The sequence below is a fragment of the Xyrauchen texanus genome, chromosome 36 (genome assembly GCF_025860055.1).
Source record: "Xyrauchen texanus isolate HMW12.3.18 chromosome 36, RBS_HiC_50CHRs, whole genome shotgun sequence".
Classification (NCBI taxonomy): Eukaryota; Metazoa; Chordata; class Actinopteri; order Cypriniformes; family Catostomidae; genus Xyrauchen; species Xyrauchen texanus.
The window spans coordinates 8,499,078-8,513,900 of record NC_068311.1 but is presented as its reverse complement, the minus strand read 5'-3'; the positions used below and the strand labels follow the sequence as shown (position 1 = coordinate 8,513,900).

Genomic DNA, 14,823 nt, shown 5'->3' with positions numbered 1-14,823 from the left:
ACTACTGTTTTTGGCTCATGTAGATCGACATGTAAATGGCTAATTAATCTATCTGGCCGATATATCTCTAGTTCAAACTGATTCAAGTGAATTTACCAATACAGCAAAGAATGAAACTATAATCATTGCATCCAATCTTAAACACAGATTTCTGTCCTGTACTGAGATTTAAACTCTAAATTGTTTAAATATTTGAAAAGTTCAAATGGACTGATGGCTTTTCACACATATACTGACAAGTCACTTATGTGAGAGGACAATGAGTGTACTTCCTGTCCTACTGTTTCTATTTCCTGATGCACATGCAGACCACATGCTGCTGATGCAGCAAATACTTTACATACACTTCCTGTTAGACATTCACTCTTCTCTCAATCATACACATACTGTAAAAGAGAGGCAAGATACTTAAACTTTAGAACAGACCTGGGCAACCTATGGCCTGCGAACCAGATCTGGCCCTCCATGTGGCTCACTTATCCTAAAAGTGTTATTTTTTCATCTTGCATTGGGACCTAAAGCACCTCCACAAGCTTTTAACATGCTCAGGGTTGCAAAATAAGAGACGCAACACCCCCAATTTGAGATTTATGCTTGCGCAAATTGGAAATATTCTGCCTTATGTTATATCTGGAAACCATTCACGCAAGTGCATACTTTCTAGCTCTCGCTTTCCTCTTTGAACAAACTTAGCGATCTCTAGTGCAATATTCTGCTCAAGGGAAAGTGATATAGGGCCAGTCTGTGTCCATTCTTGAGGCTGCTTGTTATGTTATTGGTGCTACAAAGTTTGAAGGTAAACCTTCTCAGTGATTAAATTAAATATAAACAAAGATCTCGGCATCATTGACACACGGATTGGTAATCATTGACACGTGAGCAAAAGCAAGCGAGAGACAAAGATGTATATGTATTTTTTTATTTGTGCAATTTAGAAATGTTGAAGAAGCACCTGTATGTAGGGCTGAAACGTTTAGTCGACAATGTCGAATAGTCATTTGATCTAATTTCTCTGTGTGATCAGAGCCTCTTCTATGAGTTGCGAAGTGTCCCGATTAAAACTGCACCCGGCTAAAGCACACTCTTTCACGTGGACGCTCATCCCTCGAGCATCCGCTTGCTGCAGTTAGATTAAAACGTGATGGCTCGTGACTTATTGAATCATAATATAAAATCACTTATATTTAAGATACATTCTCTTAAAGCAAGTCTAAATATTTTATATGTTTATATATGCAGATTTTTAGACTATTTTAAATGGAAAACAAGACAAACACTTGATAACAATAGGATTTTTTGGAATGTGAATTTCTTTAATGAATTTAACTTATTTGAAAGTATATTACTTACATTTTTTGAATATCATTTAGAGGCATTTTAAAAAGATGATTTTGTCCTCTTTATTGTTAGTAGGCACATTTAATAACCTTTTAAGTTGGGGCACAAGCAGAATAATCGGTTAAAAGCTAATGAATAATAGTGGCAATAATTACGAATAATCGTTCTAATAATCATTATATTATCGATTTTCAAAATCGTTGCAGCCCCCCCTGTATGTTAATCTAACTCTTGCAGTAATCATTTATCATAGTCATGCAGCCTGTTTTATTCAGTTGTGTGCTGAATGGGAATTCAAACCATTGACGAGACCCACATTATGACCCTTTACGCCTGAAAATGGGTAATGTTTTAGAACAATATAAGTAAACTCACCCACTTTGCAACAAACATTACAATTTCTATAATTTTCTATTTTTTTTATCAAAACCCCTGACATAGTGTGTTAAATTGAATAATAAATTAACAGGGAAGTAGAGATTGTAAAATAAATAATTTATAATATGCTCGGCCTTCATTCAGTTTTTTAATGCCTGATAGAAAAGTATCTTCCTTTGTAGAGAAATACAATACTTTAGGTAATTGTAGAATAGCCCCATTAGTCACACATACACTTAAATGAGTACACAACTATTTCTGGGCTTAAAAGATACAAAAACCAAATCAATGAGGAACATTGTCTCTCAAAAGGAACACAATGTGGCCCCCATGCACTACATTAAGCCAGATGTGGCCCCTTTACTAAAATAGTTGCCCACCCCTGCTTTAGAATGACCATCATGATTTATCCAAGTGCTTAAGCAGAGCAGATCAACATAACATTAGTGAAATTACCTGTTATAATTTTGTCTTTGAGCGCTGTGCAGCGTCTTGCTATTTTTTGCTGAGTGTCTCGTGCAGAAGCGCTGTGTTTTCAAGACACTGTGTCAAGGGCCGTTCAGACTAAACGCATTCTTGCGCTGAGAAAATCTAGATTTAGTGCAACAAATGGAACAGACAGAGTGTGTTGGGTGTAATCCAATAATAATTTAATTACGTTTTAGTAAAAAAAAAAAAAGGTGTACTACATTACATGTTAAATTCTTGTAATCAGATTACAGGTACTGACTTTCAATTAATGTATTACTTATAAGTACAATTTAGGGTTACGGCCCAATAACGAATCATTGTGAAGGAGAAATGTGAGGTGCATAGTTATAACACAATATAATAGAGTGTATAACTTGGGTGTAACAATGAACAAAGCAACAATGCAACATTATTTTGAATTTGTTAAGTGGAAAATTGTTTTAGAAAGTAACTTAAATGTAAAGTAATTAGTAATGTGATTAATTTTACAACAAAGTAATTGGTAAAGTAATTATGATTACAATTTTGAGAAAAAAATAATGAGTAATCTGTAGTGGATTATTATTTTATTATCTAACACTTGGAATAGAACACAGGTGTCTTGAAATGTGTTTTGGAAAGCTGCAGTTCCTTATATTTTGACACAGAGTAATTCAGCCCATCATCTGTGTGGCGAAGTAGAACAGAAGAATCTGTTAATTAAGTTAATTGTTCATAAAAGGATTAAAATAGGGAATAACTGACACACTTCTGAATTCAGGCAAGGCCAAAGGATAGTCTCCCCATACAAATGACCCAATTAGAAAAGAAAAAAAAAAAATCTGCTTGGCACCTAATAGTATGGCTTAGCACACATGAACCGAAAACCACTGATCCATTCAATTTACCATTTTTGATAATGACAATGGGTAGTCAATGATAAAAAGAGAATGAATGAAACTGTAAAAAACAGGAGAGCACATACTTTTTTCAATACTTTATCAGTGCTAAAGTATTGCTTTACCAGTGCTTTACAAATAGGATAACATTTACTACTGAATTTGTCAGATTCTTGGTGTGGATTTGTAGGATGTAATGATTTTAGCCAAGGTTCCTTTCTTGAATTCATTGTTAAAATGATAAGAATAGTCAATTTTCACATTGTTACATCACTTATAATTAGCTCAAACATTGTCAGAATATATCCACTAATAACAAAACCGTTTAAGGCCGGTGTACTGTTGCAGCAGAGTCTAAATATTGTAGAGAGGTTGTAGATTGGTTGCCAGGAGACTCTCCTGCTTTAGCTGTATGATATCTGGAGTAATGGGAGCAGAAGTCTCTAATGTTGAAGTCATACCATGGACTTAAGCTTGTTCAAATATACCTGCTACTATCGTTCTGCACCAGCTTGTCGGCTATTAGGGTGCTTTCACACTAGCACTTAGGGTGCTCACCCGGTGTCGAATGATGTCAATGTTTGGTTCAATTGGATAATGTGAACGCTGTTTTCCGAACTCAGGTGCGCACCCACGACCCGCACCCGGGTCCATTTGAAAAGGTGGACTGCGGTACAGTTTGCTGCTGATATGAACACAATCATACCAAATCACATAAGTGAACTGATTGTGATGACATATTTGCCTCTTAGCTGGCTCACGATCGTAATTATTATGGTATAATGCATTTCTTCAATCTGCTTGAGTGCAAAAACACCACTTTCAGAGAGCAGCTTTCAGAGAACATTCTTCACATCTCTTGCAACTCATCTGCAGGCTTTGATGTTCACTGGGGGGGTGCTGTGGTCATGTGTCACTGAGGCGTTGGATGAGTGAAGATGACGTGTGCTTTCAAACAAAGCCAACTGTGCCAATACTTGTGATATTTTGATTATTGTTGAATTCTACTCCATTGATATTCGGTTCATGCAAACCAATGGACGAGGATCTATTTTTATGGTGGATAGGAAAAGCAAAGCGGTACGAGAAACTTCAAAGCTTATCAGACCAGTATGTGCATTAAAGGAATATTCCGGGTTCAATACAAGTTAAGCTCAATCAACAGCATTTGTGGCATAATAATGATTACCACGTACCTCTTTATACATTTTGTACGCATTCCTAAGTAAAACAGAGATCAGTATCAAAATATCAGTATCGTTAACGGCCTATAGTTTAAAATCGGTATCAGAGAAAAAAGTTAATATTGGTGCATCCCTAATCAATTTCCAAATATAAATATCAAAGTGATTAAGTAAAAAAGGTTTCCTCCCATTTAGATGCTTTAGCAGGAATACAATTCAGTCAGACATGACACAGAGTCAACATTTCAATACAGCTTTATCACATGCATCTGAATAGAAAGCAAGTTAATCATATTAAAATCCTTTTACCAACGATTAACTATAACTCTTCCATAGGATTTCAATGATCCATGCTGAAACCAAGATTAAGTGCCATCTTCTATCGTTCATAAACTTGGATGGTTTCATAAAGACAAATCTTATGCTAATTTTGGCAAATATGGCAGTGAGCCTTTTACATGGAAAAATCTTCAGACCACACCCACGAAATAATGCAAATAATGAGGTAAAACATGGCCTTGATCTGACGGTTTCTATGTATTTTTAATTATTATTATTATTTAATTATTCAAGCAAATCTTCAAAAGAGGCTACAAAGTCACTGGCAGTGACTAGTGCGATGAATTAAAATTGAATTATTTTAGGAAGCATTTCCCAGACTAATACAAAATCCCCTGCAGTAGATGACGGTTACACAACAAGACTGAAACGCTGATACAGGTCCATATTAAGAGTTAAATCTATATGGACATACTGAAAAAAGCATATACATTTATTTTCAAATGCAAAGCCTGCCAATATCATGGTTAAGCATTCTTTCTTATATGCCCATCAATTAACATTGAAGATAATTACACAGTAAAACATCTTCCAAGCATGAACTTAACTTCAGATGTAGTGATCCAAAAGCATTCACCTGTTGCATACAGAAATCCGAACAATGCAGTCAAGAATACTATAGATCAGGTGCATTGACATGGCCATGTGCTAGCTAGATCATCAACATGATACATTGTAACTTAAAGGGTAAATTGAGCTTTTACTGAAGTTCCTTTACAGATTTGTCAAACTATCTCCTTCCAGGACAACAGTGCAGGGTTGCACACACCCATATCAGCATGCTCTAGTCCAACTATGCGTCTCCATGACTATCTAGCTCTTCCACATGCTCTGTCGAGGTTTATCCGATCTGAAAGGGCCTCTCCTTTTTGCTAGAGAAGACCATCAGCTAACAGGTAGCTGCTCAATTTTGGCAGACCACAACTGTCACCACATATGCCGTTTATGGTGCACACAACCCAACTATCCACATACCATTTATCCTCATCTAGACAGTAAACGACCAACAAGCCTGTTTAACTGGCAGTCAACAGCTCCAACCCCAAGAGGAGCCCAAATCCATCCACCCACCCCTATACATGCATTAAACCCCCTAAATACACACTACACCCTTGATCTGCTATTAGATATCATAACAGCTGGGCTAAGTAATTAGCCAATGTCCAGTTTAATGAGCCGTTTCTTTATTTTTTATTCGACTTGACAATTTTGGGGCATCAATGCCGCATTCGATAGTTAAAAATGCTGTCTAGGTAGGCAACACAATCGATTTTGGAACACAGCCAAACAGCGTGTGAAATAATGAGACAAGAGGGTGGCTTACAGGATGCCTGAGCAGGACGTGCACACGAACGAGCCCACGGTCATGTTGGCGTAGGTCGGGCCGCGCTGGTCGCAATCGAAACACTGTCGGTTGGGCGCCAAACTCGTCATTTCACGCAGTATCTTCAGGTGCTTTTCCTCCTGTTTCCGCTTTGCGCTCGCTGCCATGGCAAGAGCCGTTAATATAACGTTAAAATATACAAATAAAATCAAATAAACGTACGAGCCCCAGCAGAATAGAAACAATAGAGGGCCGGGCTCCCTTTAAAACTGGTCTTGGAGCATCAAAAAAACCAGGAAGAGGGAGACACGATGTACCGGAGTTCTTCAGAAGGACCTCACGTGAACAACAGGCGAAAAGCGATGTAGTGAAGAGGAGGACTCTGAAGTGAAACGTTTTAACGACCAGCCTGCCCACTCTGCTTACACTGCTAGCGAAGATGCGTTCAGTTCAACGCAGAGACGTATCACTTGTATTAAAGTGAATTGGAGAAATTGGAACGGATGTAGAAAGAAAGTCCCGCCTTACCGGTAAAAGAGCCAATCACCTTTTAAATACTAACGTCGCATGCGCATTAGCTATTCAAGTTTTTGTTAACGTAATCTTAGGTAAAGAAGCACAGTTATGATACCAGTGTTGTCAGATTTTACTGCTTATTTAAAATATGTCCTTTGAGCGTATTATTGACCAACCATTTTGGAGTTGTCGGTCTTTCCGTATTCGAGTAGATAGGAGCTGCACTTGTAAACCGCTTGTTTACATAGAAAATAGCTGCCTAGCCTGCCCGAGAGCGTTCCAAAGATTGCCGCCAAGTGGAACGACTAGCTAAAATGACTTTGGTTCAACACGACGGCCAGCAGGGGGCAAATGGAAAACAGTAAGGGCTCACTGGATGTGATAGCCTATGGGCTCGGTACTAAAACTGTTCATAAATGTTCTCGTGATTTAGAAAACAATTTAAAAATGCAACATATATTTATATGGAGGTATTTGTACTCAATATTGGCGCTTATAATTGAGAAAAAAAATGGATAACCTTGTTTAGCATTGTCGACAATTTCACAAACCTACTAGTAGACGAGCGAAATCTGAGGAAAGGGAAAGCGGATAACCAAACCGAGTGTTCACCGACGATCACGTGATCACACACAAGCTCAAACCAATAGTCTTACGCGAGTGCATGTTCTTGATCTGCTGCGCCCTCTAGAGGAACACATGAGCGCAACCCATTAAACCAAAAATCCCGATTAATCTCTGAAACCAATTCTCCGCATGAATGGCCTAATTCGCAGAGACGTTGCAACGGGGTAGGCAAACCAGGCAATTGCCTGGGGCTCCGAGCTGGAAGGGGGCCACCTGAAGGACGGCTGATTACATTGGACCACAGCAACGACAACATGGCACCCCCTTAAATTTTTGGATGGTACAAGACACTGCAATGACACGTCCGGAATCCCCTAAAGGGGTTGTCATTTGTCAGTTCAATTGTAACAACAGCTAGTTAATCAGTAGACTAGCTTACTCTGTCTAGAAACGTGTGACACATAAAACATAGCTAGTATATCTCTGTACATTTGTTTTTACAAGTGTATAAAATGTTATGCTATGTTATTTTTTTGCCAGTGGCTGTTCTGTATACAGAACCTTGCATATAATGAGTTAGTTATGCCAAGCGTTTAATTTCTCCCATTAGTAGCATAATGATTTGGTTGTCAATTGCTAACAACAACGATGCTAACAACAGTTACATTGTCAGTAGACTAGGTTAGCTTGTTCTGTCGAAACTGTTACAGTAACAGATATAATATCTTCCAAAAATGTTACTTATTTTATATATCTCATTGAGTTTTCTTTAAAAAAATGTTACAGTAAATAAAATGTTAACATAAGCTTTCTTACAGATCTTAACCATTTGGTGTTTGTGGACTGTGCTTGCACGACCAAATACAACTGTGCTCTTTTCTTTTTCTGAAGGTTCTTTTCTTAAATTTCTTTGTCCGCCTCAACAGATGAAGGTAAAATTAAGTTATTCTAAGTTGACCTTGACTTGCTCTCCACTATACATATATTATTAGATTATTTGATTAAATATGGCCACACAGATATTTGTCTTTAAACAATGACTTCTTATTTGTATACTTTTTATTTGTATACTCATTTATACAAGTATTTTTTTTCTCCAGCAATATCAACTTCAGGTCATGAGGAGGACCTTGAGGAAGACATGGCCAGTACATCCAGTGGCAGTTGTCAGTTCCATTACAAAGGGGCCACACCAGTCGGCCTGGGGCCCCCAGAGTCTCTAGAAACACGCCTGCTAATTCTGTGGATTTCGTTTGCTGTGAATAGGAATCTACTTCATGGAATTTACGGAATTACAGTAATGAGAAAATAAAGGTAGAAACTAAAAGTACATACTGTAATTCGAACAAATAATTGAGGGGCTAATCCTGCCTCTCTCTAGCATCAGGCCACAGGTTTTCATCAACATCACATCTAATGTTCTCTCTTGCCATGCACCTGGGGAAGAACCTTCTGGAGTGCCTTATCCATCCCTGGCAGTCCTCTGGACTCGTGTCCTCACATCCGGCACACATGGCTTCTAAAAGAGACATTTGGTCATGTGGGTGGTGATCAAACACTTTCCACCTCCAGGCAGAGAAAAACTCCTCTATTGGGTTGAGGAAGGGTGAATATGCAGGCAGTTACAAAACCATAAATCTGCGATGTGCTGCAAACCAATCTGTGACAGCTGCAGAGTGGTGAAAAGCAACGTTATCGCAAACTATGACAAAAACTTCTTACTGGCTCCCCCTGTTCTGCTGGCACTAGCTGAGCATAGAGCTGTTCTAGGAAAGCTATAAGCCTTTCTGTGTTGTATGAGCCAATGAGTGGTGTGTTGAGAAGCAAACCTTCATTGGCCATTGCAGCACACATGGTGATATTTCCCCCCCTTTGGCCTGGAACCTCCACAGTGGCCCTTTGACCTATAACATTTCTTCCTCTGCGGCGTGTTTTGGCAAGGTTAAATCCAGCTCATCGATAAATACAAATGAATGTGGTGTTTCCAGTGCTTCCACCTCCATTACTCTGAAAAACAGTAAGTGCACAGTTTTACTGTAGTAATGCTAGTGTTTTTTTTACTTTAAATATTTTTTTATAGCGGTGTTTGTAACCTCAGACGTCTTACCTGGACATATTGGTAACTTTGCTCTTTTACCCGTTCACTGTTTCTCTCGAACGGTACAGTGTATAACTGTTTCATTGTAACTTGGTGTTTCTGTAGGACTCGAGCAATAGTTGTTGTGCTGACAGAATTAACAATTTCAAATATATCATTATCAGCCAGCACTCTCTTGAATCTCCCGCAGTTTTATTGCATTGTTGACAACAACCATGTCAACAATAGCATTTTCCTGCGCATCTGAAAATATTTTTGCTCTTCCTCCTGTTGGGGGCAGCCTTTGGGTCCTGTTGTAAAAATATATTTTACAGTCAAACTTACTGTAAAATATATCTGTGTAAATATTCTATAATTGCAATAAAAAATAAGTTCCTGTATTGTTTTCATTTACTGTAAGGATGTAACTCTCACCTGTTTGTATGATGGAAAATTTGCATTACAGATGCCACTGTGGATCTTTGCAGATTGGGTTGCACCCTCAACCCTGCCTCTCTCAATGAGAGACCATGGTTCACGACATGGTCTATAAGTGTAGCCCTTATTTCATCTAAAATAACAGCTCTTTGTCTTCTTTGTCTTCCTCCGCGCATCCGCCCTCTCCCTGCCACCCTTCTCCCTCCACGAACCCGTCTTCCTTGTTCCATTTCCAAAATTAGTCTTTCTGAGCTCTACTTATATATATATATATATATATATATGTGTGTGTGTGTGTGTGTGTGTGTTCACTAACAAGTCTAAAACAAGACACCTGCTCAGCTGAAATTGCAATCAGCAGTGTTTGAAAGGCACAAGGCTGAAATCTATTCTGTTTTGAATGTGTGGTTCACAGTTTTGACAGCAGTGTGTTAGCATTTGAACAAAGTGCTGTAAATCCACAGTGTTGTGCAGGTTGTGGTTAAAGTCATGGGATAAGTGTGTAGAGTTTTGAAAACTGTGTTCAAGCAATGAAAAATGAACTAGTTTGGTCCACATGAACTGCTGCCGTGCACACTGTAGTTAGAGTTTTGCACATGTAGCTCCAGTTGTGCTCACTGTCGTTTAGCAATCGAAAAAAAACTGTAACTTGGATTATAAAAACCTACAGAGCCGAGATATTCTTTTAAAAATCTTTGTGTTCTACAGAGGAAGAAAGTCATAAACATTTGGGATGGCATGAGGATGAGTAAATTATGAGAGAATTTTTACTTTTGGGTGAACTATCACTTTAAAATGTTTATGTCTGAAGAAGCAGACCACAGGTATCCATGGTGACTTGAGTAATGGCAGTGGAAAAAAACAATCGGTAGACAACTTTTGTTCAGAAACTTTTTTTCATTACCAACCAAGGTTTAACATTTACATAAACAATTGACAAAAACAGATAAAATAACATTTCATTGATTAATTTGCAACCGCAGAACAGATGGATTACTCTTAAGTTAGATGTATAGTATTTTGAATCATTTAGTAGTAAGATTCGGCAGTCTGTGAACAATCCAGTGCATCCTCGGCCACATTATGGCAAATTGCATTTGTTATCAGGTCGACACTGCCAAATATATACATTTTGGTCTATGTCCTTCAGAAGTGTCCTTCTGCAATTTGCTCTTGAAGCAGTTGCCTTTCTCTCTCAATAATATGGTACAACATTGACCCCTGGAGTTGTCAGTGTGGTTTAAACATGAGAGAAACCCCTTTGAGGTAGGAGAGGGCATAATATAATTTATCCGCTGGTGAGAACCTGTGTGCTGGGGTTCTGAAGTTGCTCACTGGGGGTGGTGAAGTCCCACGGTCTGCGGTTCTCTGTGTAGCCGTAGAGGTTCCTAAGAGCAACACGTGCTGCTTCTTCTTCGGCTGCCAAGACTGTTTCACCGGGACCCTGAGCCAGCAGCTTACGGTCACTGATGCAAAATAAAAGAGAGACATAAAGATTGGGTATTTTAAAAATCAATCCAAGACCTAAACTTAGAAGACCATATTGACTATTTGCAATAGCAGTGGGTCTAAAATTGTGTTCTGGAGAAGACTTGCCAGAATAATTCTGATGTGACCCTGAAACGACATATGAGATTGACTTCCTACATTAATAAACTAGAACTTGACTAGGGCAGGATAAAAATATTCTGTCAGAGAACTAACAATCTAAAAAAAACTTAAAGGGATAGTTCACCCAAAAATTTAATTTCTCTCATCATTTACTCATCCTCTTGCCATCCCAGATGTGAATGACTTTCTTCTTCTGAATGCAAACAAAGATTTTTAGAGGAATATCTTAGCTCTGTAGGTCCATACAATTGAAGTGAATGGGGTCAAAAATGCTGAAGCTCCAAAAAGCACATAAAAGTAATCCATATGACTCCTGTGGTTTAATCCATGACTTCTGAAGCGATATAATCAGTTTTAGGTGAGAACAGACTAAAATGGAACACAATTTTCATTATAGATCTTGTATTTGCATTTGAACGCCCCCTTGGCGATCATGATTTCAAGCTTAATTACACTTCCTAGCGCTATTTAGCACTTTGCATTTGCGTCAAGCACTTAGAAGTGTAATAGAGCTTGTTTGAATTTCTTTTTTACATTTGTGTCTGTTCTCACTTAAAAATCAATTAGATCACTTTTGAAGACATGGATTAAATCACAGGAGTCATATGGAATAATTTTATGCTGCCTTTATGTGCTTTTTGGAGCTTGAAAGTTTTGGATCCTGTTCACTTGCACTGTATGGACCTACAGAGCTGAGATATTCTTCTAAAAATCTTTGTTATGTTCAACAGAAGAAAAAGTCATACACATCTGGGATGGCATGAAGGTGAGTAAATGATGAAAATTGTCATTTTTAGGTGAACTATGACTTTAAGTAACATGTAGTAACACAACAGTTCATAAAAATGTATTCTGTAACCACATTTGTAAAATAGGCAACATACAGTGAAATGTGTCAATTATGGGCCTAATATAATATTCCAGCACTGGCGTCGTACCTGTAAAGCCCCACGAAATACAGTGGTAGGACGGTACTGGCACCAGCAGACCGGATAAGGCGAGGCTCGGGTAGAGCCATACCTTTACGGGTCAACTCTTGCACCAGCAGTCCCATGGGATCAACCACTTTCCACATGTCAAACAAATCTTTCCCTATCAGATGTGTCACCAGGAAATCCTGCAAAAACATACACCCACAAAAAAGAAAAAACAAGGATTAAGGGACATAGCGCAATAGATATTTACATGATACAAGACTGTCATCAGTCTTATATCAACTATTACCATTAATAGTTTACTTTAATGGGACACCCGTCTTACCCTGATGAAAAGCCCTGCTCTGACAGGGCCACTGCTCTGTTCCAAAGCACCAATCACAGCAAAGAACGTTCCCTGCAGGATGACACCAGGAACAGGAAACTCTGCACTCATCGTCAATTCCTCCACTGCAAGGTTCTGCGCAACGTGACACATAACCTCTGACCCTGTCAGATGACCTACAATAGCTGCTACGCCTTCCTCAGGTAAACTGGGATAGTTACCCCTGCACCAGTCACCAAGGAAACCCTGTGCTCAGTAAAATAATATTTAATTTTTACAGACAAATAATTAAATCTGTATAATGAAAATAATAGCACATGTTAACTCTTTGATGTATCATGCAAATGCACATTATTTAATTAAAATAACTGTGAAAAACATGAATCCTGTATATGTTTTACAAGCACATCAACCCACGATTGACCAGCAGTATGCACCTGTGTAAACTGTTGACCATGTGCCCGCAGCTCGCCATTGTCTTTCAGGTTGAGTGCAGTCGTCTCTGTGCCGAGCCCCAACACCCGTCTCCTCTCGTCCTCCGAGCGCAGATAACACGAGTTCACAAACGCTGTCTTCAGAAGCTCCAGAGAAAAGCTCTCTTGCAGTCTGGCACCAAATGCCTCAACCTCAGCATGGTAGTCAAAATTTGGCTGTTGAGATCTGATGCGAAGACAATAGATTGGTTCAAAACAAAAAAGATAATAAAAATTTAGCTTTACAAGCTATACAGTATAGAGATATGTTTCTTGGATACATATTTGGATTTACTGGTAATTGTTGCTAATGTCTTTACTTAGGTTTGCATCATTTTGAGAAAATTACTTTTTAACATGTACATAAGACCTATTAGTCGTCAAATGATACACTGAGGAAAAAGAAAAAGAAAAAGATTTTGTGGTGAAGTAAATAGGAGGAAATATTATGTACTTTACTATATACATTGAATAATTAAAGTATGAACTTGGAAAACATTAAGCAAATTCTACATTTGTACTCAATTCAAATATGTAAAAATAATGATCTACCTTATAAATGAATATTATTTATGATTGTTATCTTTACAAAGCATCAACATGTATAATTCCTAAAGGAGAAAACCTTGACATAATTATTTGCTAATTTGAGAAAAATTTCAGAGGTAAATAAAATAAGTAATTAATAAGAAAGAAAGAGGCAAAAGAAAGAGAGAATAATAGATAAGAGGAAAGAAAGAAAATAATATACTGTATATACAGCATAAAATATAGATACATAAACCGATAAAGAAAGAAAAAGAATAAGAGAAAATTATAGAAGATAGATAGATATATGTGAGACAGAGAGAGAGAAACAGAATAAGAAAATAATAAATAGCTAAAATACAGACAGAGAGAGAGAGAGAGAGTGAGTGCAGGGTGGGTGGATTATATATATATATATATATATATATATATATATATATATATATATATATATATATATATATATATATGTGTGTGTGTGTGTGTGTGTGTGTGAGAGAGAAACAGAATAATAAAGAGATAAAATACACACACAGACAGAGAGAGAGAGATAGATAGATAGGATTGGGAGAAGACAGATTTGGTACAGCAGCTTAAAGCATATTATATGTATTGTAAGTGATTTTTTTTACGGGATGGTATGCATAAATTGCAATTGCGCTAACTAGGCAACATTATTGGCCATCATAACAAATTAAGATCATGTTTATTGTGTTTATATACATGTGGCCTAGGCTATATATTATTTAATGCTTAAAAATGCAGTCTAGGTATGAAACTCACTAAGTCCTGAGACAGCCATTGAATATCATGAGTGGCCTTGAGCTGTTTGACTGACCGTGGCGTTGGAGGCGGAGTTCCCTCCATCTTTCTCTTCCTCTCCATAATAAGTGTGTATGCTTTCATCCACCTTTTCTTCTCTCTGATTTGTGTAAGCAACACTCCTCTGCACACATGATGATAACGCAGAGTTAACACACTACGGTTCATGAGCGCCCAGCACGCCGCCATGACAGCTCTCAAATGCCCGTGTTGACAGACAACTAGAGGAGAAAAACACACACCGCCACCAAGTGTACGGATGAACAAATTACATCTATATTTGGCCGTGTAAGAAGTCTCTCTTAAAGGGATAGTTCACCCTAAAATGAAAATTCTGTTATCATTTACTCACTCTCATGCCATCCCTGATGTGTGTATGACTTTCTTTCTTCTGCTGAACACAAACAAATATTTTTAGAAGAATATCTCAGCTCTGTTTGTCCTGATAATGCAAGTGAATGGTGACCAGACTTTTGAAGCTCCAAAATTCACATAAAGGCAACATTAAAATAATCCATACGACTCCAGCAGTTAAATCCATGTCTTCTGAAGCAATATGATAAGTGTAGGTGTGAAATATTTACCTCCACTTTCACATTTTGAAAGTAAAAGTGGAGAT

General features: G+C 37.9%; 2 protein-coding genes across 6 annotated transcripts in view; both read right to left on the bottom strand.

Moving 5' to 3' along the window:
* The window catches only part of LOC127630005 (arf-GAP domain and FG repeat-containing protein 1-like), a 36,666-nt gene extending 30,246 nt beyond the window's left edge, over positions 1–6,420 (bottom strand). For 3 of the 5 annotated variants that reach the window (XM_052107372.1, XM_052107371.1, XM_052107370.1), the window contains exon 1: positions 5,913–6,420. In XM_052107372.1, the coding sequence (XP_051963332.1) occupies positions 5,913–6,079 (167 nt within the window). In that variant the 5' untranslated portion in view covers positions 6,080–6,420. The remainder of the gene's footprint in view (positions 1–5,912) is intronic. The other 2 variants (XM_052107368.1, XM_052107369.1) reach the window with 2 other exon arrangements.
* A 3,926-nt stretch (positions 6,421–10,346) lies between these two features.
* mrpl44 (mitochondrial ribosomal protein L44) lies at positions 10,347–14,413 on the bottom strand. The gene is made up of 5 exons (XM_052107553.1): positions 14,221–14,413; positions 12,819–13,041; positions 12,382–12,627; positions 12,060–12,238; positions 10,347–10,976 (listed from the first exon to the last, which is right to left on the bottom strand). Exons 1-5 carry the CDS (start codon positions 14,391–14,393, stop codon positions 10,799–10,801), a joined length of 999 nt encoding a protein of 332 aa, XP_051963513.1. The 5' UTR covers positions 14,394–14,413; the 3' UTR covers positions 10,347–10,798.
* Positions 14,414–14,823: the final 410 nt, after the last annotated feature.

Bases quoted from the DNA above. Each gene is read 5' to 3' on its own strand.
- mrpl44 (XM_052107553.1), bottom strand. From the start codon at position 14,393: ATGGCGGCGTGCTGGGCGCTCATGAACCGTAGTGTGTTAACTCTGCGT. The intron at 13,042-14,220 runs GTCAGTCAAACA...TCTTCGCATCAG, and splicing joins ACTCCGCCTCCAACGCCACG to ATCTCAACAGCCAAATTTTG. The intron at 12,239-12,381 runs GTAAGACGGGTG...ATGTTTTTGCAG, and splicing joins GAGCAGGGCTTTTCATCAGG to GATTTCCTGGTGACACATCT.